Source organism: Rhinoderma darwinii, chromosome 1 (assembly GCF_050947455.1).
Source record: "Rhinoderma darwinii isolate aRhiDar2 chromosome 1, aRhiDar2.hap1, whole genome shotgun sequence".
NCBI lineage: Eukaryota > Metazoa > Chordata > Amphibia > Anura > Rhinodermatidae > Rhinoderma > Rhinoderma darwinii.
This window is the reverse complement of record NC_134687.1, coordinates 501828385-501853329: the sequence shown is the minus strand read 5'-3', so window position 1 is coordinate 501853329 and position 24945 is coordinate 501828385. Positions and strand designations below refer to the sequence as shown.

The 24945-nt window shown below is 44.4% G+C and overlaps 1 protein-coding gene across 3 annotated transcripts in view; it reads right to left on the bottom strand.

Moving 5' to 3' along the window:
- Nucleotides 1-11956: 11956 nt before the first annotated feature.
- The window catches only part of SPMIP10 (sperm microtubule inner protein 10), a 56410-nt gene continuing 43421 nt past the window's right edge, over nt 11957-24945 (bottom strand). For all 3 annotated transcript variants that reach the window (XM_075854795.1, XM_075854796.1, XM_075854797.1), the window contains 2 exons: nt 13311-13419; nt 11957-12441 (listed from right to left, as the gene is read on the bottom strand). In XM_075854795.1, the coding sequence (XP_075710910.1) occupies nt 12220-12441; nt 13311-13419 (331 nt within the window). In that variant the 3' untranslated portion in view covers nt 11957-12219. The remainder of the gene's footprint in view (nt 12442-13310; nt 13420-24945) is intronic.

Genomic DNA, 24945 nt, shown 5'->3' with positions numbered 1-24945 from the left:
GTACATTTTAAAGGGAGGCTTCAATTCCACCAGTACCTGCCAAGTAAGAGGGCAAGGTATGGCATGAAGATGTGTAAGCTGTGCGAGAGTGCATCAGGGTATACCTACAAATTTAGCATTTATGAAGGGAAGGACATCTGTATTCCGCCCCCAGAATGCCCCCCTTATTGGGAGTTAACGCCAAAATTGTGTCGGATTTGGTGCACCCACTGCTGGACCAGGGTTACCACCTCTACCTGGATAATTTTTATACCAGCATCCCACTCTTCAAGTGCCTCACCTCCAGAAGAACTGTGGAATGCAGCACTGCTAGAAGAAATCTGAGAGGCCTCCCTAAGACACTGCTTGGGCAAACACTCAGAAGGGGTGAGAGCAGGGCACAATCCAGCAGCAACATATTGTGTGTCAAGTACATGGACAACAGAGATGTCCTTGTATTGACAACAATACATGGCCACACCAGTATCCATGTACCTGTATGAGGTACCAGTACAGAGACCCCCAAACCAGATGGCATCCTGGACTACAATAGGTACATGGGAGGGGTAGACTTGTCAGATCAAGTCCTGAAGCCCTACAGCGCCATGCGGTGTGGTATAAGAAGCTGGCCGTGCACATCATAAAGATGGCATTGTACAATGCGTATGTGCTACGTCGATGTGCAGGCCAGAGGGGAACTTTCCTGGAATTTCAAGAGGTGGTTATCAAAAAACTAATCTTTAGGGACCAGGAAGGGGGGGGGGCACCCAGTTCTTCTGGAAGCGAGGCCACACACATCATACCAGGGCAACCCTATCCAGGAGAAGTTCCCCAAACTGGCAAGAAGGGAAAAAGTCAAAAGAGGTGCAGAGTCTGCTATAAGAGGGGAATAAGGAAGGAAACAATAAATCAATGGGACACGTGTCCCGAAAAACCAGGGCTCTGTATGAAAGAGTGTTTTAAAATTTATCATACATCGCTTGATTTGTAATCTACATCAGTTTTACTTACCCTGATGCACTCCGCACAGCTTATCCCCCTCATCTTTCCCTTCTGAGCCCTGCTGTGTGCCCAGGCAGCTGATAACAGCCACAGGTAGGGTATTGCCATACCCAGGAGAACCCACATTACAATTTATAGGGTGTATATCTCCGGTGGCGCATGCTGGGCACAATATATTGGACAATGAAATGGCATACATATATAGAAAATTGCAAATCTCACACTGCACCATCTGCTGCGCATTACCTTTTAGACAATACCTGTTGGGGTCAAAATGCTTACTACTCCACTAGATGAATGCCTTGAAGGGTGTAGATTTTAAAATGGGGTCACTTCTTGGGGGTTTCAACTGTAATGGTACCTCAGGGGCTTCTGCATACATAACGTAGCACCAGAAAAGCTCCAGTAGGCCAAATGGTGGTCCTTTCCTTCTAAGCCCTGCCGTGTGCCCAGGCAGCAGATAACAGCAACATGTAGAGTATTGCCGTACCCAGGAGAACCCACATTACAATTTATAGGGTGTATATCTCTGGTTGCGCATGCTGGGCACAATATATTGGACACTGAAATGGCATACATATATAGAAAATTGCAAATCTCACACTGCACCATCTGCTGTGCATGACCTTTTAGACAATACCTGTGGGGTTAAATGCTCACTACACCTCTAGATGAATGCCTTAAGGGGTGTAGATTTTAAAATGGTGTCACTTATTAGGGGTTTCCATTGCTTTGATACCTCCGGGGCTCTGCAAATGCCACATGGCATTCAAATAAGTTCTGTGAAAAAACTGTGGGGTTTAAATGGTCACAACTCCCATAAATGAATTCCTTGAGTGGTGTAGTTTCCAAAATGTGGTCACTTCTGGTGGGTTTCCATTGCTTTGATAGCTATGGGGCTCTGCAAATGCGACATGGTACCTGAAAACCAATCCAGCAAAATTTGGACTACAAAGAACAAATAGCGCTCCTTTCCTTCTGAGCCCTCCCATGGGCCCAAACAGCAGTTTATTACCTCAAATGGGGTATTGCCGCACTCAGGACAAATCGGGCAACAAAATGGGGTATTTTATTCTTGTGAAAATAAGAAATTTTGAGCCAAAACTACATATTATTGGAAATAATTACGTTTTTATTAATTCACAGCCCAATTCAAATAAGTTCTGTGAAAAAACTGTGGGGTCTAAATGGTCACAACACCCATAAATGAATTCCTTGAGGGGTTTAGTTTCCAAAAACGGGCTCAGTTTTGGAGGATTTCTATTATTTTGGCACCACAACACCTCTTCAAACCTAGCACGGTGCCTAAAATATATTCTAATAATAAATAGGCCCCAAAATGCACTAGGTGCTTCTTTGCTTCTAGGGCTTGTGTTTTAGTCCACTAGCAGACTAGAGCCACATGTGGGACTTTTCTAAAAACTGCAGAATCTGGACAATACATATTTAGTGGTGATTCTCTGCTAAAAACCCTATCTGTTACAGAAAAAAATTGATTAATATTGAATTTCTGCAAGAAAAATGAAATTTGCAAATTTCACCTCCACTTTACTTTAATTCCTGTGAAACGCCTAAAGGGTTAAGAAACTTTCTATATACTGTTTTGAATACTTTTAAGGGTCTAGTTTTTAAAATGGGGTATTTTATTTGGGTTTATAATATATAGGCTACTCAAAGCCACTTCAGAACTGAACTCGTAGCTAACAAAAAGGCTTTTGAAATTTTCTTGAAAATATGAGAAATTGCTGTTTATGTTCTAAGCCTTGTAACGTCCAAGAACAATAAAAGAATGTTCAAAAAACAATGCCAATCTAAAGTAGACATATGGGAAATGTTAATTGGTGATTATTTTGTGTGGTATAACCGTCTGCCTTACAAGCAGATACATATAAATAAAAAAATATGCTCATTTTTCAAAATTTTCACAAAATTTAGCTATTTTTCATAAATAAACACTCAATGTTGCGACCAAATTTTATCGCTACCATAAAGCCCAATGTGTCACGAGAAAACAGTCTCAGAATCGCTTGAATAGGTCAAAGCATTCCGAAGTTATTACCACATAAATTGAAAAATGTCAGATTTGGAAAATGGGCTCTGAGCCTTAAAGGGAAACTGTCACCAGCATTTCACCTAATAAACAAGCAATACCTGGTGGTAGTGGGTGAAAAATCATTTCTATATAACCTATAATTGTCTTCTTAGTCGCTCTGTAGCTTTAGTATTCAGTTTCTTAGTGTTCCCACACCGTATGCTAATGAGCATAAAAGAGTCAGATCTTCGTTTGAAAAGAGTCAAATCTTAGTCAATGCTTCATTCCTCAAGTCTTTCCGAGTTTACCCGCCTCCTTACTTTTGATTGACAGCTCCTCGCCTTTCCCAGCACAGAAAATCCTGCGCTTGTGCATTGATGTCCACTTCTGGTGTGTGCGCACAAAGGGACACCGGATTATTACGATAAAAGGCGCAAAATAGTTGCAGTCCGTTATTTACATTCGGAGGAGGAGTTTAGGAGAGGGGATAACGGCAATGAACGTTTGATAGCAGCGGCCAGTGAGGGATAAGTAAAGTTCAATAGGCTAAATGCTGGTGAAAGGTTCCCTTTAAGGCCCAAACTAGGCTTAAAGAGGCTATGTCACCAGATTATAAATGTCCTATCTCCTACATAATCTGATCGGCACTGTAATTTAGATAACAGCAGTGTTTTATATTTTGAAAAACTATAATTTTTGAGCACGTTATGAGCAATTTTAGATTTATGCTAATGACTTTCTTAATGGACAACTGGGCGTGTTTTACTTTTTACCAACTGGGCGTTGTACAGAGGAGTGTATGACGCTGACCAATCAGTGACCAATCAGCGTCATACACTTCTCATTGTTCCAGCCCATTGTTTCAGTGTGATTGTGCAGTGAAAGAAGCTGGGCTGGAACAATGAGATGTGTCTGACACTGATAGTCACTGATTGGTCAGCGTTATACACTCCTCTGTACAACGCCCAGTTGGTAAAAAGTAAAAACACGCCCAATTGTCTGTTAAGAAACTAATTAGCATAAATCTAAAATTGCTCATAACTTGCTCAAATATGACAGTTTTTCAAAATAAAAACCACTGCTGTTATCTACATTACAGCGCCGATCAGATTATGTAGGAGATAGGGCACTTATAATCTGGTGACAGAGCCTCTTTAAGGCCCAAACTAGGCTGCGTCCTTAAGGGGTTAACAGATTACACCAAAGTTGCAGCTATTTTCAATGTTGTTATGACAATAGTGGAGTAAAAACATGTGTTTTTTTTTCTCATAACATCCAGAGGTCTTTCTTTTTAAAAATCAGGTATAGATGTAGTGATGTAAAAAATACCACAAACGAATGACACAATTTTTTTGCTAAAGGACCACCCTACTCTGTGTACACCCCTGAGGACCAAAGCACAATAGGGTGGTCACAGTGTAATACAAATCTTCAAATTTGGGATTTTTAATTTGGGTATGAGCAACAGATAAAGACATTTATAGTGTATGGGTACATTATATACCTGTGTGTAGTGTGTTGTCAGTCTGTATGATTAGTCAGTAGCGAGTGTCCATGTGGGGCAAATACACCGAGATTGACAATCGGAGACTAATTGATTGCTCAAGTTCTGTAGTGGATGTTCACTATACACATATCCAGACATCTTGGTATGTGAACAATTTGCTGGTTTGTTGCCTGGAAAAAGTATCAACCTGACATCCCGTACAAGAGCGCATTAGCTAGACATCAACAAGCGATTTAAGCCGGTCTAGTGAGGCTGAGACTAAATAGGACATTAATTAGACATGGGGAATGTCTCTATACAACATGTTCCTTCACAGAACAATTATCAGAGGGTTACTTGCCATCCTTTTTAAAGTAGTTTTAAGGAAAATTTCCATTCTGCTAGTGTATAAAACATTCATAATACTACATTTTTGTTTTTTCTTATTACATTTTTTATTTTAAGTGAACAACACGCAATATCACACAAAGTTTCAATGGAGAAAAAAATGGGCAAATATTGTGTTCAGAGAATTAGCAAGCAATATAACAGGATTGTATGCAGTATTAGCGTGTTAGAATATTTGCCTACATTGAGTGGCATTAGTGGAATGATTATTTAAAAACAAAGTCGTGTATTCATGGCATTAGTGTACGAGGCACAAGGGTAAAAACCCATATGGAGAGTATGTAGTAAACCAAGGAGCTGCTAAACTACAGTAAAGCAATAGCCGTTACATAGTAGAGTTAGCTGGTTTAGTCCTCAGCAGAATGGGGAATGCAATATATGAAAAACAACCTGGTGCAAGGGATAAAGAAATAGTCGATGATGCATTCTATAGACAGTCCCGAAGTCCAGAAGTGAGTGCCGGCGCCTCACAGGAGGACGACGCTGCACACAGGTAAGATGTCCATGGCCACAGCCGTCGAGCTTTAAGTCAGAACGCTGAGCCATATGTTTCCGTCTCTAAACGCTGATCTTTTAAAGAAAATTGCTTATTTTATGTGACGTAATTAGGATTGAGCTGAACACATATTATTGATGCAATTATTGGGCGAGGATTGGATGCGTGAAAATCATGGACTGTCTGCACGGCCCCATAGACTAACATAGGTCCGTGCGACGCGCGTGAAAATCACGCGCGTTGCACGGACGTATTACACGTTCGTGTAAAACCGCCCTAAACGGAAGCATACAGCTTCCAAACAGCCAACCAGCAGCAGGGGGTGACGGGTGGTAAAGTAAGACCCACTAGGATATAAAGTATTAAAATAGCAGCAAGCCCATCAATCATACCAATGCTTCTAGGGGAGATATCCCCGTAATACGATATTTGAGGGATCATGCTACGATTTTTTGCTGACACATTCTTATTGAATGCCTCTGAATACTATACATTGGTATAGTATGGCATGATAGACTCTTATGGGCACTGTATTACTATATTACAATTCTTAGGTTTACAGCAATGTAATACAGTAGTGTGAACGAGCCATTAGGTCTAGAGCATTTCTAAGGCATTATTATATCAGCTTTGATTTTGGAGGACACCCTTAATTTTCATCAAAGCTGCGAGGCAAGTGTAACATTTCCTATTCACCTGAGATACTGTCACGAAGAGGGGTGTGGACCCACTGGGCCGTACCGCGTAACAGGATGGCAGCTGGCCAAACAGGTAAAGTACAGAGTTCAATAGTTCAGTGAGGATACCTGATGCAACGTGGACAGTAATGAGGCAGGCACGTCCGAGACCAGGCAGCGGGAAGACGTCAGGTGAGGCATAGTAAAGCAAGCGTAGACTGTAGCACAGCACGGCAACAGCTCAGCACGGCACTAGAACAGGATAGCACAGAAACAGGATACGGGATACAGAAACAAGGTACACTGGGAAACTGGAAGACACTGGGAGACCATTAGCACGACAAACTATGGGTAACAAACAATGCTCTGGCAAAGAGCAAGAGGGCAGAGCCCTTTTTATAGCCCAGGGCATCCTGGGCTAGAGTGCAGACTTCCTGCAAAATGTGCGCACTGGCCCTTTAAGACCGTGCACGCGCGCGCGCCCTCCGTAGACAGTCCCGAAGTCCGGAAGTGAGAGCCGGCGCCTCACAGGAGGACGACGCTGCACACAGGTAAGATGTACATGGCCACGGTCGTCGAGCTTTAAGTCAGAACGCTGAGCCGTGGCCATAGACGTTACAGATACATATGTTTCCATCTCTAAACGCTGATCTTTTAAAGAAAATTGCTCATTTTATGTGACGTAATTAGGATTGAGCTGAACACATATTATTGATGCAATTATTGGGCGAGGATTGGATCTTGTAGGTCTTCTTTCTGGTGATAACCAGCACTTTCAAGGTTAGGAACCACTAGACAGAAAATCAATGATGCTAATCCTTCTATTTTACCTGTTTTCATAGAAACGTATGGTAGGACATTCATAATGCATACCACAGATGTCTCACCACCTGTCATTTTTGACGAGATATCTGCCCTATCACAAGCCTATACCAGAAGCAAAAGACCGTGAACTACACTAGAATAGTCTCCCGAAAATAGGGATGCAATCAATATTTATGGAACACCTCAGGTAGGAGATAAAATAGACGTTCAGGAACAAAAGGCATTCATTGTTTTCTTGAAGAGTTCATGATTCATAGACTGCGTGCAATAATGGATGATAAATCAACTGGTTTCCGAAAGACAAAGAGCCATTCATATATAAAATATTTTTTTTAAAAAACAGTTTGCCGTTTTGCTTTGTCTAGGTTCTGTAGTGAAATATAATTGATCGGAAAGAAAAAGAACATTAATAAACATGGGGAAAGCATACACAGGACAGGCCCCCTGTGCAAGAAAATAATGTTCTTCTCATGTTATGTAACAGTCAGTTTGTTGAGTGAGGAATTCCTCAGTAAGACTTTGTTCACAACTGCGTCTGGCTTTTATTCATGGGTTCCGGGTTTTTTTCTCGTTTTTTTGGCAGGAATCAATAGCGCAGTCGACTACGCTATTGATTCCACCAAAAAACCCGAAAACTTAACAGAACGGAAACACATGGAAAACATTTGCAACGAAAGCGTTACCATTGAAATTAATGGTAATGCAAACGGAAAGCTATGGTTTCCGTTTGGTTTCCGTTCATGGGTTGCCCTGTCGGAAAGGTCTGACGGAACCCATGAACGGAAGCCCGACACAGATGTAAATGAATTCTTAGTCATTTAATTGGGGTGCCTTGAAATACAGTATGTAAAGGAAGTATTCGGCACACTCTTGGAAAAGTGAAAACATTTTTTTCTTTTATTTTCTGTGATGTCAGTGGCTTTAAGTGCAACGAGTGTGCCGAATACTTCCTTTACATATCTCAACTGGGTTGGGACACTGTGTCGATCACCTAAGAAAACTAGTGCTACCTGAACACCTCCATTTGAAATACAGTATGTTCACACCATAATTGACCATAGATAAGTACAGTATCCTTAGGCTTCTATGGGGAAGACATATCCCATCCCTTTTGCATAAGTTTGGCAGGTTTAAATCTGCATACCTTTTTAATGAATACATGAAGATTAAAAATAAGAGTCAATGGAAAATGTATGTAACTCTATAGGAATACATTTGCGTACATTTGCATCCCTTTTGATAATATATGTTATTTCTTTTTTAACAGATATATACTGTCAATTTTATGGCAAAACATGATGTGAACCTATCCTAACTGTTTCTACAGAAACTCAGACAATATGTCGGAAAAAACCTGAAAATATTATTTGCATACAAAATCCAACAGCAGGGCCGGTACGAGGGGCAGACAAAGGTAAGCGCCCACCTAGGGCGCCACCTTGGCACACTGGGAGGCATTTGCACACTACGTCCTGATGTTGAATTGCGTCAGGACTCAAATCGTCAGAGGTGACCTAAGGACACGACAAGTCTGGACTTAAGATGGTATGTGGCACTATTTACAGGGGGAACTACCTAAGGGGTGCACTGTCTATGGCACTATCTACAGGAGACACTGTGTGTAGCACCATCTACCGAGACCACTGTGTGGTATTATCTACAGAGGACACTGTGTGTGGCATTATTAACAGGAGGCACTGTGCATGGCACTATCTACAGGGGCACTGTGTGGCATTATCTACAGGGGGCATTGAGTGTGGTACTATCTACAGGACCACTGTGTGGCACTATCTACATGGGGCAATATGTGGCACTATCTAAAGGGGGCACTGTGTGACACTATTTACATGTGGCACCATGTGGCATTTACAGGGGGCATTGTAAAGGATCTGCCAGACACAGCTTCTGTGTCGACGCCCGTGGGTAATCAATCTGCACCTGCTCCTATGTCTGTGAGACTGACTCCATCTTCCACCACTCAGGAAGGCAGGCTTAGGAGTGGGAGAGCCTATCACAGCCTGACCAGAAGGAGCTAGCTCCCGCCCACTGTCTATTTATACCTGCCTTTCCTGTTCCTCCTTTGCCTGTGATTCTGCTCTGCTTGGTTCCTGGCTCTGCTGCTGCTGCTTGAACTACTGATCCTCTGCTTGTTATTGACCTTGACTTACTGACCACTCTCCTGCTCAGCATTTTGTACCTCGTGCACTCCTGGTTTGACTCGACTCGTTCACTACTCTCGTTGCTCACGGTGTCTCCTTGGGCAGCTGCCCCGTTTCCCTAGCTTCTGTGTACCCTTGTTTGTTTGTCTGTCTTGCACTTACTGAGCGTAGGGACCGTCGCCCAGTTATACCCCGTTGCCTAGGACGGGTCGTTGCAAGTAGGCAGGGACTGAGTGGTGGGTAGATTAGGGCTCACCTGTCTGTCTCCCTACCCCGTCATTACAGCATTGTGTGTTACTTTCTACAAGGGGCACTATGAGTCACTATTTACAGGGGGCACTGTGTGGCACTTTCTACAGGGGGCACTGTGTCGTGTAACTACATGGGGCACTGTGTGTCATTTTCTCTAAGGTCACTGTGTGTGGCACAATTTACAAAAGGCACTTTGTGACACTATGGAGGGCAGTGTGTGTGATACTATCTACAGGGGGAAATGTATGTAATAGAATCTACAGTGGTCATGATGTGTGACATTAACTCTATGTGTGGCACTGTCTACATCGGGCACAGCATGTGGCACTGTCTACGGGGGGCACAGCATGTGTGTGGGGCAATTTATTTATATGGGCCACAGCTTGTGGCAGTATTTTCAGGGGGCACAGCATGTAGCACTCTATTTAGCAGGCCCTGTGTGTTTGACACTTTATTTTCATGGGGCACAGCATGTGGCACTATTTTGCTGGGGCGCTGTGTATGACATGATTGTATTCAGAGGCACAGTGTGTAAGTGTGGGTGGTGCAATTTGTATAATCTGCCCAGGGCACCAAGATACCTTATCCTGGCCCTGTCCTCCCAGACCCCTCTGAAACTGAACCACAAAGAATACATAACTAGTGGGAAAACCACTATACAGCCTGAGCACAGTGCTGGTGACGTGGTTGAATAAACACCACCTACAACTTCTTGAAACAACACTGGATCTTCATAAGAAAGGGAAGTTCTGACAAATATTTATTCGATTCAGTCCCTGCTTAGTAAAAATCTGCTTAGTAGAAAGCGCAGCTAAAAAGTTTTTCATTAGAGACTTTAAGACACTTCATAATATGTAATTACAAGAGGAAGAATTTTATTTTATACCTGAGATTTTCTTTTACCTCAGTTTGAGAAAAAGTAAATAATATAGAGAGAAAAAACATCCCTATGAAAATATGATATTTCACTTTAAGTTGTTGTATTCATGGATGATGTAAATATAAAAAAAAGTTAAAAAATGGATTAATTGATAAATTAAAAAAAAACACCAGAATACTCTTACATATGACTGAATTTACACTGCTGGAGCCTGTAGGCGCACACAGTACATTCCCAGTCATGTTAAGGAACTGAATTCAGCGCTATATATAATACACCCCACTTCACTGCTATATCCATATCCACAAGGGTATCACTGCTACTATTACCATGTCAGATTTTTGGCATTGGTCACAAGTTTGGTTTGCAATCGTTTTTCATATGGAAACATTGAAATGTCCGTACGAGTAGCGGTAATGCTGCAAAGACTCGCGGGTGATGTAGTGTCACTGTGGAGCCCAAGGATAAAACAGAAAGTTTATCCAAAATATGCTATTTGACTACGATACAGCAATTATATATTCCTGTTATTATACATTTCCTAAAATCTACCTTGCAGGCCTTTTTAATCTAGATTCACCTGAAACAGTGGAGAGTTGACAGATGAGTAGTGTGAAAGGGGGGGAAAAGATTATTTGAGAATCTTTACCGCTGAATATCATTTTTTAATTTTTTGAATCTAGAATATAAACTCATTGGGACTAATCTGACCCTAATTTTACCATACGTGACAGGACAGAACTGTTGTTGCTAGCAGCGCAAATAAAATGATTATTGCAAAAGGTGAAATCCGCCGGAGTCTGGGGCAAATCTGCATTAAATCCACATCAAAATCAACAAGAATAAAATGCAGATATTGCGGTGGATTCATTGCGGACAATTCTGTGGTGTAAAATTACGCCCCGGTTTAATACACTCTTACACAGCGCCCATTCAGATGAATAGATGATCATGTAATACATAGTCATGCCGAGTCCTGTGGAACAAAAGATGCTCTTTCTAGCTGCTTTCTGCTCTTCCTAATTGATAGGCATGCTGAGCACGAGACCCTCTCTATGACATCCAGATAGGTCATTTAAAGATTGGACAAAACCTTGAAATAAAAACCAAAAGTTCTGCCTGCAGCTTACTGAAGACAGATTTATACAACTACAATTGAACGCCATAATAAATCTATCCATATCATTAATTTTATCAGTATATTTGGCCTATACAGATAAACGAAAAGATGACTACACTTTAAATTCAGAGTCCTAAGGCTGTGTGTACATCTGCGTTGGAGGCTCCATCCGTCACAGATCTAGTAAAAAATTGCAGACAAAATAACGCAGCATGCAGCGCTATTTTGTCCTGTAAAATGATGGACTCCATTATAGTAAATGGGGTTCATCGGGTGCTGTTGGTGTCCGTCATGCAACGAATCCATCACTGCCATCATTTTCGTTGTTCCATGACAGAGCAAACTAACAGTAATGAACAAAACAGATGTAAACCTTAGTAGAAAATAATGGCCAATGTCATAATACCGTTTGCAATCTACAGATAACTAATGAATATTTCGCCTCATGCAGCACTTTTTAAAATATCTTCTCCAATGTTCCCATACACTGACATCAAGCAGAACTATTGAAAATGGTGAGGAATTCAACCCCAAATTTATACGAAAAGTTGTTACATTTTCCCTAAACACGAATAAGCTTAATTTACATAAAACCAGAAACCCTTATATTTTTCGGAATGATATAAACATTTTTCATACATAGATTTAGTGTTTCTTTATTCTTCATCAGTCGAAAACATGCCCTTTAAATGACACAGATACTTTAATATGAAGATGCTCGAAAATATGGCTCTTTTTGTTCTATGTTTTTATTAACTACAATGACGGTAAATGTCATCACATGGGCACACAATGAAACATGCTGATTGCTACAGAGTGTGAAACAAAAGGATTGCAAGGGTTACAGTGTCGACCAGTGGTTGGGGCCTCTGGGTCATTCAATAGAAGTAGATAATAATGTCTCTATTCGTATGATCCCAGCATTCTAGATTTCTGGTTAATCATGTAACTCTGGTATCTTGACAGAGGAGAGTGCAATGGGAAATCTGTCATCCGAGGTTGTGATGGGATTTTCATCTTCTCCATGATGATGTGATGTTCTTCTCCATGACATAACCTTTCTTTGTTCTGCAAAAACAGGCTCTCCTCCTGAGGGCCTCTGTACAGCCCGGCTAGATCTGCGTGCTAGAGAAATCACTTATTCATTCCAAGAGTAATAATCGAGAGTAACATCTCTTCTAATTTACTGGTTGGCATGTCAACATTAACATATTATTATGGTCATTGTGTTGGGAATCGCCTTGATCAGATGATAATGCAATTTTAATGGGTCTATTGTGAAGGAGTGAAGCTGTGAAAAAAAATGTCCAAGTCTGAAAGATTAATAGCAGCTCAGCCACAGGACTCAGTCAATAAATAACCACTGCATGTCTCACAGCGGCCCAGTCACTGTTCACCACATTCATTGTCTCCGACTCTCCTCTGCACATCAGAAAATGCAGATTTATCCTTTTTATAGTTTCAATTATTTCTTTTATTATTATATATAGATCTGTAATCATCGATCAACCGAAAAATAAAACATGCAAAATGTAAAGTAACCAGTCCAACATATACAGACTGATTTTTCTTTCAGTAGGATATAGAATGTGGCAGAATTAATCTCATCTCCATATTAACTGCTTGAACTTGTTAGCGTACGATTGTAAAAAACAAATCCATATATTATAATATAATGTGTGTATAGTGTGACTTGGACCCTGGAGGACATGCTGGCACCCACATCATATTGAAAATACCAAGTCTCTGCTTTCTTATAACATATATATATATATATATATATATATATATATATATATATATATATATATATATATATATATATATATGTGTGTGTGTATATATATGTGTATGTGTGTGTGTATATATATATATATGTGTATATATATATATATGTGTATATATATATATATGTGTGTATATATATATATATATGTGTATATATATATATATATGTGTGTATATATATATGTGTATAATAGTAAATTTCTTACCCTTGTAATTAGTTTCCTGTTCACCATGTCTTGTTTCCAGGGCATGACATAACGTTTGGGGATATTTGGATGTATCCTGGAGAACTCAGAAACATGTGACCGAGAAAGTCTGTAGAGAAATGCAGTAATATGAGTAAAACACTTGGATTTGATAGCCTGCTTGTACAATTACAAAACATACAAATCAGCAACCAACCATTTCTATCATATTTTCTGTAACTGGCTATAAATGGTCTAAAGTGCCATTTGGATAATCATTCTCATTCATTATTGCTGCGTGTATTTTCTACCTGAGCTAATTAAGTGTAATGATCGTAATGCTTTAGAAATGATTTGACATCAATTGTCTTTTCCAGTCGGATTGTTAGCTAATATAACTATCATCATTACAACACACCTTCAAATTGTTCAGGCATCACACTCATTTGAAAGTTACATAATATCCATCCTATTACATATATCACCAGAAATGCTTTAGTATATAGTGCAATCTGAGATGATTACTCTGAGTCCTGTGTATTAATACATAGGAAACTCAGTTTGTCCAGTCCAAGAGCCCATTTTGCCCCACTAAATATCAATGTACCAGCAAAAACTCTCCAGAGAGGTATATATATATTTTAATACTTGATCACTTACAGGGGTCCCACATGAAGAACATCATGTGGGACCCCTGTCAGTGATCAAGTATTAAAAGTATTTGGTGGTGGCGGAACATTACCTTGGGCTTTAGGCCTTCTTCAATTTTTCAGATTTGATGCACATTTTAAATGCATATTTTAAGCCAAAACCAGGAATGGAAAATCTGCATCAAATCTGCACTATGTGAACAAGGCTTTAGTTTGTAACTTGGGTCGCATTTTATCTCAGTATTTAGAACTTTTAGAACTAAGAAAAAAGGGACTGAACACAATGGGGAAGATTTATAAAAGTTAGTGCAAAGAAAAAGTGGAGTAGATGCCCATAGTAACCAAACAGATTGCTGCTTAAAGGGAACTTGTCATGTTGAAAATGCAGTTCAATCTACAGACACCATCTTATAGAACAGGAGTAGCTGAGCAGATTGAAATATAGCTTGTGGGAAAATATTCAGTATAACTTGTAATTTATTGATCTAAATCCCTGATTTTTCTATTCTTAGGAGTCCAGCGGGCGGTCGTTCTGAGTGATTGACAGTCTTCCCTGTATGAGTGTGCACAAAGAAATGATTGTCAATCACTGAGAAGGACCACCCACTGGACTCCTATGCTTAGAATGTGCAAAGGTTTATATTAATAAATTACACGTTATACAGAATCTTTTCTTACAAAACTATATAACGATCTGCTCAGCTCCTCTTACTCTCTAACATTCTGCCTGTAGCTTGAACTGCATTTTCAACATTAAAGGTTCCCTTTACATTTTTTCAAAGAGCCTCTGAAAAATAATAGGTGGAATCTGATTCCTTTCTATGCTCCACTTTTACTTTGCACCAGTTTTGATAAATCTCCACCAATGACTGTGCTGGTGAGAGGCTACTAGATGCTGGAGCTGAGTGGAGGATTATTAGGGTATATTCACACGGCTTATTTTCGGACGTTTTTCGGGCCGCCAAACATCTGCCCATTGATTGCAATGGGAAAAACGGCGTTCTGTTCAGATTTTTAAACACGGCCGAATAAAAAAAAGCTTGCGAAAAGGAAGTGCATGTCACTTTTTGAGCCGTTTTTGGAGCCGTTTTTCATTGACTCTACAGAAAAACAGATCCAAAAACGGCCGTAAATAAACGCGAGTTTGCTTAAAAAACAGATGAAAATCAGGAGTTGTTTTCCCTTGAAAACAGCTCTGTATTTTCAGACGTTTTTTATTAAGCGTGTGAACATACCCTTAGACTTATACATGCAACTCAACTGCTAACAGCCACATAACACCAGTGGCGGATCATCGTTAGGGTGGTTCGGGTAACATTTATGGGCCGGGCGGCATGGGCTCCCTTATGCCTGGTGGAGTCGCTAGCACCGGAGAGGGCCCCGGTGCTAGCGACAGCCACATTCACTTGTATCTGCGTCCTCAGGACGGAGATACAAATGAATACTATAGGCTGCAGGCAATGTCTCCCTACTGAAGCCCGTGGTCCTGAACCGCTACTCCAGGACTCCTAGTTCCGCAGTGGCTCCTGGCGGCTCGTCAGGGACTTTCGAAGTAAGGGAGATCCTGGCCACCAAGAAAGTGGGAGGAAGGATGTTTTATGTGGTGGATTGGAGGGGATTCGGTCCAGAAAGGAGGTCCTGGGAGCCAGAGGAGAACATCAATGCCCCTGTCCTCGTAAAGTAGTTTCTCTCCCGCTCTGGCACCAAGAAGAGGGGGCGTAAGAGGGGGGATACTGTAACGTCTATGGCCGCGGCCCGTCGTTCTGACTTACCCTCCGACGACCGTGGCCATGGACACGTGAGTTCCCTGCAGCGTCTTCCTCCTGTGAGACGCTGGCACTCACTTCCTGGATCTGAGACAGTCTCCCGTAGGGCGTACGCGCCCGTGCGTGCTTGGCCTTAAAGGGCCAGTGCGCACACAATTTCAGGAGGTATGCAATCAGTCCAGAATGCTGCTGGACTATAAAAAGGACTCTGCGATCTTGATCTGTGCCTGAGCGTTGTTGTGTACCTAAAGTTTGTCTAGCAAATGGTCTCCTAGCGTTTTCCAGTTCCCAGTGTTACCCATTCCTGCTGCCAGTACCCTGTATCCTGTGCTAACGTGCTACCGTGCCTCTGTGCCATCTAGAGTCGAAGTCAAGTTCTGTCTTCCACTGCATCTACTGCGTCACACCCCACCCGGTGTCCGTCTACTGCCGCAGCCTTATCTTCAGCCTGAATCACCGATACTGTCTGCATTGCCTCAGGTACCCTTTCTGGACTATAGACTTTGTAATGTACCTGTTTGGCCAGCTGCCGTGACATGGGGCTGGAGGTGGTGGGTTGCGCCATACGTGGCGGATAGTATCCAAAATTACAGACGCAGCCGATGTGGTGTATTCCAGCAGGCAAGGCAAGGTACGGCTCAGGTAGTATACAGGCTCGGAACAAGGCACAGCATGGGATACAGGATATAGGAGGCAGGACAAGAGAACACTGGCAGCAGGAAAACACTAAGGGACCATTTGCAATACAGACATGGGAAAACCACAACAATGCTCAGGCAGGGAGTGAAAGGGCGGAGCTCTTCTTATAGTCCAGGATGGGCAGGGGTTGATTAGGGAACTTTAAACATGTGCGCACTGTCCCTTTAAGGCTGGAGCCACGTGCGCGCGCGCACCTTACCAGTTAGAGCAGGACCAGCCAGCCGCGAGTGCTGCCGTCTCCTAGGAGGGAGACGCCGGCAGGAAGACAACGGACTGTGGTCGCGGGCGTCGCCAGGTAAAGAACGGCGGTGGTCCACGACCATGGCCATGACAGTACTACCCCTTACGCCCCCTCTTCTTAAGTCCAGAGTGTAAGAGGAACTTCCTTATGAGGGTAGGAGCATTGAGGTTCTCTTCTGGCTCCCAGGACCTCTCCTCAGGACCAAACCCTCTCCAGTCCACTAGATAGAAGGTTCTCCTATTCTCATAAGACTATAAAGTCCAGAATCCCTTTTACCTCAAACACCTCACCCGCTGGGAACAACTGCAGACCTAGGAGCTTTACTAAAGTGGTTCAGAACAGGCTTAAGGAGGGACACGTGGAATGAGTTGGGGAACTTGAGAGTGGGAAGCAACCGAAGTTGCAGGAAATAGATGACTCTGTGTGTAATGAATCTATATAATATGAGTTTCACTTTTTGGATTGAATTACTGAAATAAATTAACTTTTTGATGATATTCTAATTCATTGAGAAGGACTAGTATACACACACACACACACACACACACACACACACACATACATATACATACACGCACACACGTTTTTTTTGGGGGGGGGTGAACATATGTTAGTACAAGGATAATTACTGCTGGGGTCCTGTATCTAAGTCTATCATGTGTGATACTGTCTGCTGGGCCATGTATCTAAGCCTATCATGTGTGATACTAACTGCTGGGGCCCTCTATCTAAGTCTATCATGTGTGATGCTGTCTGCTGGCGCCATGAATCTAAGTCTATCATGTGTGATACTGACTGCTGGGGCACTGTATCTAAGCCTATCATGTGTGATACTGTCTGCTGAGGCAATGTATCTAAGCCTATAATGTAAAATACTGTCTGCTGAGACAAGGATGTATGTGGGACTACTTATAGGGGACTGCATGGCACTGTCTACAAGGTGGATGTATGGCAGGGGGACTGTGTGTGGAACCATAAAGGGGGGGCTGTGACACTATATACGCATTGTGTCGGGAACTCTGTGTCTTCAATTAGAGCCCCGAGACATATCTTCTTGGGGCCCCCATAAATGCTAAATTTGCCCATGAGGGTTAGTACAAGGATACTTACTGCTAGGGCCCTGTATCTAAGCCTAAATGAACACGAGCGTGACACATTTACGCGCGTAAAAAAATATGCGTAAATCCGGTCGTGTGTGTTGCGTTTTTGCATCAGTGTGCTTTGCGTGTGGCATGTGTTTTTCACGCATTTGCAAGCACTTTTTTTTTCCAATGTAATTGATTTGTGAAACACGGACAACACACGGATGTCGTCCGTGTGCTGTCCGTGGTTTTCACGCACCCAATGACTTCAATGGGCGACTAGGTGGGTGAAAACACACCAATATAGGACATGCAGTGAGTTTCACGCAACGGACACTCTCTGTGTGAAAACTCATGCATGTGTGAATTGATTGAAATCAATGACTCCGTGTGCTGTGTGTTATTTCAACGCACAGCACACGGACGAGATTCACGCTCGTCTGAATAAGCCCTAAGTCTATAATCTGTGATACTGTCTGCTGGGGCCCTGTATCTAAGCCTATCGTGTAATATTGTCTGCTGGGTCCCTGTATCTAAGCCTATCATGTGTGATACTGTCTGCTGGGAACTGGTATCTAAGCCTATCATGTGTAATACGGTCTGTTGGGGCCATGTATCTAAGCCTATCATGTGTAATACTGTCTGCTGGGGCAATGTATCTAAGTCTATCATGTGCAGTGGCGTAGCTATAGGGGTCGCAGCGGTCCCGTGGCCCCCCGCACCACATCAATAAAAAGTTACTATGGTAACTGGGGCCGCAGGCCACTGTTACTATAGTAACTACAGTACTTACCTTCCTGCATCCGGAGCGCAGCAGAGGTCCTGACGTCACAGCGCTGTGCGCAGCACATGACGTCACAACGCTATGTGCCGCGCACAACATCCCAACCCTGGATAGAGTCAGGACATCCGCTGCGGCTGAAGAGGAGGGTGAGATTAATATCCCTGTCTGCTGAAGTTGATTGGCGGGGTCCGTCTCCTGGGACCCACCAATCAGCTGTTTTGAAGGGGCCGCAGCGCTCGTACGACAGCTGCTTCCACTTCATTCCGGTCACTTGCTCACACTGTGAATCCGTGTCAGCGATTCACAGTGTGAGCGAGTAAGTGAAATGAAGGGGAAGCAGCTGTCTATGAGCGCTGCGGCCCCTTCAAAACAGCTGATTGGTGGGTCCCGGGAGACGGACCCCGACCCATCAGCTATTGATGGTCTATCCTGAGGATAGGCCATCAATGTTTAGGGACTGGACAACCCCTTTAAGCCTACGATGTAGCAGGCTTAGAGGGCGGATGAGACAGGATCACAGATTGTGTGATGCTGTCTGCTGGGTCCTTTATCTAAGCCAATCACATGCTAGGCTTAGATCAGGGGTCTCAAGCACGCGGCCCGCGGGCCGCATGCGGCCCCTGGGGCTGTCATCTGCGGCCCGCGGGACACAGAGCCGCTAGTATCGGCTCTGCTCCGAGACTCTGGAATTCCCTGACATTGCTGTCCACATATGAACAGCGATGTCTGGGGATTCCCCAGAGCCGGAGTCCCGAGCAGAGTGCTGGTGTCGGCTCTGCTCCGGGACTCTGTGGAATTCCCTGACATCGCTGTCCACATATGAACAGCGATGTCTGGGGCTTCCCCAGAGCCGGAGTCCCGAGCAGAGCGCTGGTGTCGGCTCTGCTCTGGGACTCTGTGGAATTCCCTGACATCGCTGCCCATATATGGACAGTGTGTCAGGGTCTTGCCCAGAGCGGAGCAGAGCGCTGGTGTCGGCTCTGCTCCTGGACTCTGTGGAATTCCCTGACATCGCTGTCCACATATGAACAGCGATGTCTGGGGCTTCCCCAGAGACGGAGTCCCGAGCAGAGCGCTGGTGTCGGCTCTGCTCTGGGACTCTGTGGAATTCCCTGACATCGCTGCCCATATATGGACAGTGTGTCAGGGTCTTGCCCAGAGCGGAGCAGAGCGCTGGTGTCGGCTCTGCTCCTGGACTCTGTGGAATTCCCTGACATCGCTGTCCACATATGAACAGCGATGTCTGGGGCTTCCCCAGAGCCGGAGTCCCGAGCAGAGCGCTGGTGTCGGCTCTGCTCCGGGACTCTGTGGAATTCCCTGACATCGCTGTCCACATATGGACAGTGTGTCAGGGTCTTGCCCAGAGCGGAGCAGAGCGCTGGTGTCGGCTCTGCTCCTGGACTCTGTGGTATTCCCTGACATCGCTGTCCACTTATGAACAGCGATGTCTGGGGCTTCCCCAGAGCCGGAGTCCCGGGCAGAGCGCTAGTACAGGCTCTGCTCCGGGACTCTGTGGAATTCCCTGACATCGCTGCCCATATGTGGACAGTGTGTCAGGGTCTTCCCCATAGCGGAGTCCCGGGCAGAGCGCTAGTATATGCTCTGCTCCGGGACGCTGCGGAATTCCCTGACATATCTCCCCATATATGGACAGTGTGTCAGGGTCTTCCCCAGAGCGGAGTCCCGGGCAGAGCATTATTATCGGCTCTGCTCCGGGACTCTGGGGAAGCCTCTGACATCGCTGTCCATACATCGACAATGATGTCAGGGGCTTCCCCAGAGCAGGAGTCCCAGTGATGTCAGGAGCACAGCTGGAGTCCCAGGAAGAGCCTACTAGCGCTCTGCTCTGGGACTCCAGCTCTGGGCAAGCCCCTGACATCACTGGGGCAGCCTCTACAGAGGGCACTGAGGCAGCCTCTACAGAGGGCACTGGGGCAGCCTCTACAGAGGGCACTGGGGCAGCCTCTACAGAGGGCACTTTGGCAGCCTCTACAGAGGGCACTTTGGCAGCCTCTACAGAGGGCACTGGGGCAGCCTCTACAGAGGGCACTGGGGCAGCCTCTACAGAGGGCACTGGGGCAGCCTCTACAGAGGGCACTTTGGCAGCCTCTACAGAGGGCACTTTGGCAGCCTCTACAGAGGGCACTGTGGCAGCCTCTACAGAGGGCACTGTGGCAGCCTCTACAGAGGGCACTGTGGCGTTATCTACAAGTGGGTGTGTGACAGTATCTGAAGAGGACACTGGCATTATCTAGGGGTGTGTTGCATTATCTACAGAGGGCACAGTGGCCTTATCTACAGAGGGCACTGTGGCCTTATCTACAGAGGGCACTGTGGCCTTATCTACAGAGGGCACTGTGGCCTTATCTACAGAGGGCACTGTGGCCTTATCTTGGGGTGTGTTGCAATATTAACAGAGGGCACTGCGGCAGCATCCACAGAGGGCACTGCGGCAGCATCCACAGAGGGCACTGCGGCACTATCTAAAAAGGGGCTGCCCAATCTTGACATGTGTGCTAACTGAACCGCCGGACTGCGTTTGGCGACACTTAAACTGGAAAGCTGGATTGTTGAAATAAGCACGTGGAGAAATATCTCAAATTTTAAACCTAGCGCTATTATTATAGTAATGTAGTGTTATTATTCTAGTAATATAGTGTTATAATAGTTCAAATAACTAATTGATTAACAATAATTTTGTATTGTATCAAATTTGAAAGTAATGCGGCCCGTCAACTTCCCATTTTTTCTATATGCGGCCCACTTACCCGGCCGAGTTTGAGACTCCTGGCTTAGATAATGGCCCATGTGTGATCCTGTCTGATGGGCCCTGTATATAAGCCTACCACACGGTAGGCTTATATACAGGGCCCCAGCAGACCGTAATCTTATACTGTATAACATTACTGTCTGCTGGGGCCCTGTATCTAAGCATCTTGCATAACCACATGGTAAGCTTAGATACAGGGCCCATATGTGAAACTGTCTGCTGGAACCTGTATCTATGCCTACCTTGATAGACAGTATCAGACATGGGCCCTGTATCTAACCCTACCACATGTGTTACTAATCATTTTTGCTGTGTTTGTATTTTTTTTTACAGGTTCGGTCGTTGGACTACATCAGATTCGAGGACTACTTAGATGATGGCTTTTTTTTATTATCAATAAAATGGTTAATGAGGGTTGTGTGTTTTTTTTTTATTTCAATAAAATATTTTTTCTATGTCTTTGTGTTTTTTTTTTTAAACTATATTACTACCGCCTTAGTAATGGCCGCTGGCTGAGTGACAGCATCCATTACTAAGGCGGGGCTTAGAGTTAGCCGATGTAGAGGCTAACACTAACCCCCATTATTACCCCGGTACCCACCGCCACCAGGGGTGCTGTGAAAAGCCGGGTACGATCCAGTACCTGACCATCTGTAGCGATGGTTGGCCACCGGGGCGGCCGCAGGCTGGTATTATCAGGCTGGGACAGGCCAGAAACAGCGCCCCTTCCCACCCTGGTAATGCTAGGCTGCTGCTGCTTTATTGTATCTGGCTGGTTATGAAAAATGGAGGGGACCCTACGTCATTTTAAAAAAATAATAATAATTGGAAAGAACGATGTGGGGTCCCCCCAATTTTCATAACCAGCCAGATGCAACACAGCAGCAGCAGCCTAGCATTACCAGGGTGGGGAGGGCCGCTGTTTTTGGCCTTCCCCAGCCTTATAATACCAGCCTGCGGCCGCCCCAGTGCCGACCATCACTACAGATGGTCGGGTACTGGATCGTACCCAGCTCTTCCCGGCACCCCTGGTGGCGGTGGGTACGGGGGTAATAATGGGGGTTAGTGTTAGCCTCTGCACCAGCATAACATTAAGCCCCGCCTTAGTTATGGACGTTGTCAATCAGCCAGCGGCTATTACTAAAGCGGGAATAATAAAGTTAAAAAAAATACTAGGACATAGAAAAAATATTTGATTGAAATAAAAAAATACACACAACCCTCATTAACCATTTTATTGAGAATAAAAAAATGCTGTCATTGAAGTAGCCCTCGAATCTGACGTAGTCCAACAATCGAACCTGTAAAAAAACACAAGAAAATAATTAGTAACACATAAAAAAGCAAAACAGTTATTATTCTTACCTTTCCTGGGTCCAGCGCTGGAGCCGCAATGTCAGCGAGCTGGGCCCTGTATCTAATCCTATCATGTGTGATACTATCTGCTGAGCTGTGTATCTAATCCAATCATGTGTGATACTGTCTGCTGAACCACTGTATCTAATCCTATCCATAGTTTATAGGGTCATAGTGCTATAGATATGCTGTCTCCTATACACACACACACACACACATATACACACACACACACATTTTCTTGGGGACATATGTATTGGGGCTATTTCCCCTGACATTTTAAGTCCCTAGTGACGCCCCTGGCTGCTAGTGCTGCATTGTTGGGTCACTTAGGAGACCCAGCGATGCAGCTGAAAGCTGTGGGCCGTCGGCCATGAGAAGTTTGCGGGGGGCGGGCCCAATAAGAACTTTTGCATCAGGGCCCATGAGCCTTTAGCTACGCCCCTGATTATGTGTGATACTGTCTGGTGGGGCCATGTATCTAAGCCCATCATGTATGATACTGCATACTGGGGCCCTATAGCTAATCCTATCATGTGTGATACTGCATACTGGGGCCATGTAGCTAATCCTATCATGTGTGATACTGCTTCTGGGGCCCTGTATATAAGCCTATCATGTGTGATACTGTCTGCTGAGTCAATGCATCCAATTCTATCCAGCGGTGTAACTATAGGAGCCTCAGTCTTAGGCTTTATTCAGACGAACGGGAAATACGTGCGTGCAACGCGCGTGATTTGCACACACGTTGCACGGACCTATATGTGTCTATGGGGCCGTGCAGACATGTCCGTGATTTGCTCAGCGTGAGTCCGCTGAAAAAAGTCACGACATGTCCGTTCTTTGGGCGTTTTGCACGCATCACGCACCCATTGAAGTCAATGGGTGCGTGAAAACCACGCATGCCGCACGGAAGCACTTCCGTGCGAACTGCGTGATTCGCGCAACAGCTGTCAAAAGGATGAATGTAAACAGAAAAGCACCACGTGCTTTTCTGTTTACAAACATCCAAACGGAGTGTCTCTGAGATGAGCGAACCCGGACAACCGAACCGAACTTCACCGGGTTCGGCCGAACTCGTTTTGGCCGAACCCGGCAAAAAAAATTCCGGTACGCGACGTCAGGAGATAGTCACTGTCCAGGGTGCTGAAAGAGTTAAACTGTTTCAGCACCCTGGACAGTGACTTCCGATCCCAATATACATGAACGTGTTAAAAAAAAAAAAAGTTCTGACTTACCGATAACTCTCGGCTTCTTCCTCCAGTCTGACCTCCCGGGATGACAATTCAGTCCAAGTGACAGCCGCAGCCAATCACAGGCCAAGCAAAGGCTGCAGCGGTCACATGGACTGCGGCGTCATCCAGGGAGGTGGGGCCAGATGTCAAGAGAGGCGCGTCACCAAGGGCGCGTCACCAAGGACGCGTCACCAAGGCAACGGCCGGGAAGTTCTCGGTAAGTACGAACCTCTTTTTTTTTAACAGGTTGCAAGATATGGTGATCGGAATTCACTGTCGAGGGTGCTGAAAGAGTTACTGCCGATCAGTTAACTCTTTCAGCACCCTGGACAGTGACTGACGTCGGCTAGAATCATCACTATGATGGAGGCTGCGCGAAAATCACGCAGCCGCGCATCATACACGGATGACACACGGAGCTGGCAAGTGATTTTTGCGCGCGCAAAACGCTGCGTTTTTGCATCCACAAAAACGCCACGTTCGTGTGAATCCAGCCTTACAGATATGCTATCTCCGATATATACGTAAAAAAAATATATATTTTTCGGGTGGGGGTCTAAATATATGTCTCGGGGCTTGTGGCCCTGATCTTTTAAGACCCTAGCAGCGCCCATGCATGAGAGAGTGATGGCCTACCCTCTATTTAAAAGTGGCTGCTGCGGTCAGGCAAGCTCTACTTCTCTTTAATTTCTTACCTGCTGTGAATCGCAGACACAGGATAGGACATCAATTTCTTATGGCTGGAAAACGCCTTTATTGCCAAGTACTTGTTCCAAGAGCCATATGGAATTCATATGTTGTGGTATTATGGTGTTAACTGACAGTTATATGGTCCTGACCCTAGTGCCAAGTTTAATTAATATTATGACAACCCTGCACACTAACAGTTGGGGAGCCATAAGCATAGGGAGAAAATCAAGGGAGAAAGTTTTCCGTGGATCAGTATCCGTGTCAATTAACATTAGAATCTGAGCGACTTTTAACGAGGCAGGGTCATTGGTCCCGGATTAGCCAGGGCCAGTATTTCACAAACTGACAACCTTGTGAGGTTTTCTCGTGCAATGTTGTCGAGA